The sequence below is a fragment of the Myotis brandtii genome, unplaced genomic scaffold (genome assembly GCF_000412655.1).
Source record: "Myotis brandtii unplaced genomic scaffold, ASM41265v1 scaffold987, whole genome shotgun sequence".
Lineage (NCBI taxonomy): Eukaryota > Metazoa > Chordata > Mammalia > Chiroptera > Vespertilionidae > Myotis > Myotis brandtii.
In genome coordinates this window covers 372,735-374,282 of record NW_005372107.1, presented here as the reverse complement: position 1 = coordinate 374,282, position 1,548 = coordinate 372,735, and the positions used below count along the sequence as shown (strand labels likewise).

At 67.4% G+C, this 1,548-nt stretch overlaps 1 protein-coding gene across 2 annotated transcripts in view; it reads right to left on the bottom strand.

Annotated features, from left to right (window-relative positions):
- Positions 1-6: 6 nt before the first annotated feature.
- The window catches only part of LYPD5 (LY6/PLAUR domain containing 5), a 4,553-nt gene continuing 3,011 nt past the window's right edge, over positions 7-1,548 (bottom strand). For both annotated transcript variants that reach the window (XM_005886498.2, XM_005886499.2), the window contains 2 exons: positions 1,397-1,543; positions 7-617 (listed from right to left, as the gene is read on the bottom strand). In XM_005886498.2, coding sequence (XP_005886560.1) covers positions 358-617; positions 1,397-1,543 — 407 coding nt within the window. In that variant the 3' untranslated portion in view covers positions 7-357. The remainder of the gene's footprint in view (positions 618-1,396; positions 1,544-1,548) is intronic.

Genomic DNA, 1,548 nt, shown 5'->3' with positions numbered 1-1,548 from the left:
GGGGGTGGGGCGGGGGGAGAGCACAGGGAGTGGGGTCATGGGGTGCTGGGCCTCGCTGGTGCTCAGCACATAATATCTATTGTCAGGTTTGCTCTTCATGCAGTGCAGGATGTGGCTGTGTGTCCCCACCCTGGGATGCTGGGGACCTCACCCCACTTCTGCCAGGCCTGCTGAGCAGGTGAGGGTGGGGCAGCATAGGGAAGTGGGAGGGAGAGAGACAGGAATGAAACTATATATTTATGTCATTTCCCACATTACAGGGGCTGAAGCAGTGTGTGTGTGTGTGTGTGTGTGTGTGTTGGGGTGGGGCGTGCCCTGCCCCCAGCATCCTGCTCATGAAGAGGCCAGAGGGGCTGTCTATGGGGAGAGGCAGAAGGGTCCTCCCAGGGTGCCCACCAGCAGAGGAATTATGAGGAGCAGAGCCAGGAAGTGCGGTGCCAGGGGAGGCGCGGTGGCCGAAGCGATGGTGAAGGGCTGGGTCACGGAGCCCCCGTTGCACAGGGGCCCCTCACAGCAGAAGCCCTGGAGGTCGATGTCTGTCCAGGGGCTGGTGGTGCCCAAGATGGTGCAGGAGGGCCGGTGGCAGGTTCTGATGTACACAGGGACTGAGAAATTGTCTGGGGGAGGCGTGGGGGGGAGCGGGGAAATGGCAGTGAGGAGGGGTCAGAACTGAGCCAGGACCACAAGTGGGTCCACAAACTTATTCCCAGTCTCCCTCCTTAGACCGGGCCACGCCTCCCTCCTCAGACCAGGGCCCCGCCTCCCTCCTTAGGCCAGGGCCCCGCCTCCCTCCTTAGGCCAGGGCCCCGCCTCCCTCCTTAGGCCAGGGCCCCGCCTCCCTCCTTAGGCCAGGGCCCCGCCTCCCTCCTTAGGCCAGGGCCCCGCCTCCCTCCTTAGGCCAGGGCCCCGCCTCCCTCCTTAGGCCAGGGCCCCGCCTCCCTCCTTAGGCCAGGGCCCCGCCTCCCTCCTTAGGCCAGGGCCCCGCCTCCCTCCTTAGGCCAGGGCCCCGCCTCCCTCCTTAGGCCAGGGCCCCGCCTCCCTCCTTAGGCCAGGGCCCCGCCTCCCTCCTTAGGCCAGGGCCCCGCCTCCCTCCTTAGGCCAGGGCCCCGCCTCCCTCCTTAGGCCGGGCCACGCCTCCCTCCTTAGACCAGGGCCACGCCTTCCTCCTCAGGCCAGGGCCACGCCTCCCTCCTTAGACCAGGGCCACGCCTTCTTCCTCAGGCCAGGGCCACGCCTCCCTCCTCAGACCAAGGCCACGCCTCCCTCCTTAGACCAGGGCCACGCCTCCCTCCACCAGGCGCCTTCTCCCTTAGGGCCCTGCCTCCCGGTCTGGCTGCCGGCGCCTCTACCCTCCGGCCTGCCCTGCCTCCAGCCCCCTACCCGCCCAGCCTCTCACCAACGCTCATTTCGCCATTGCCCTGGAAGCAGACGCTTTGGTCCTGGTGGCACTGGACCCGTCGGGACTTCCTCGGGGTGCAGTCCTCCGGGCGGGTGCCCAAGCAGGCGTAGCACTCAGTGCCGCTGAGCGTGGGCGGGTTGGGCGCTGGA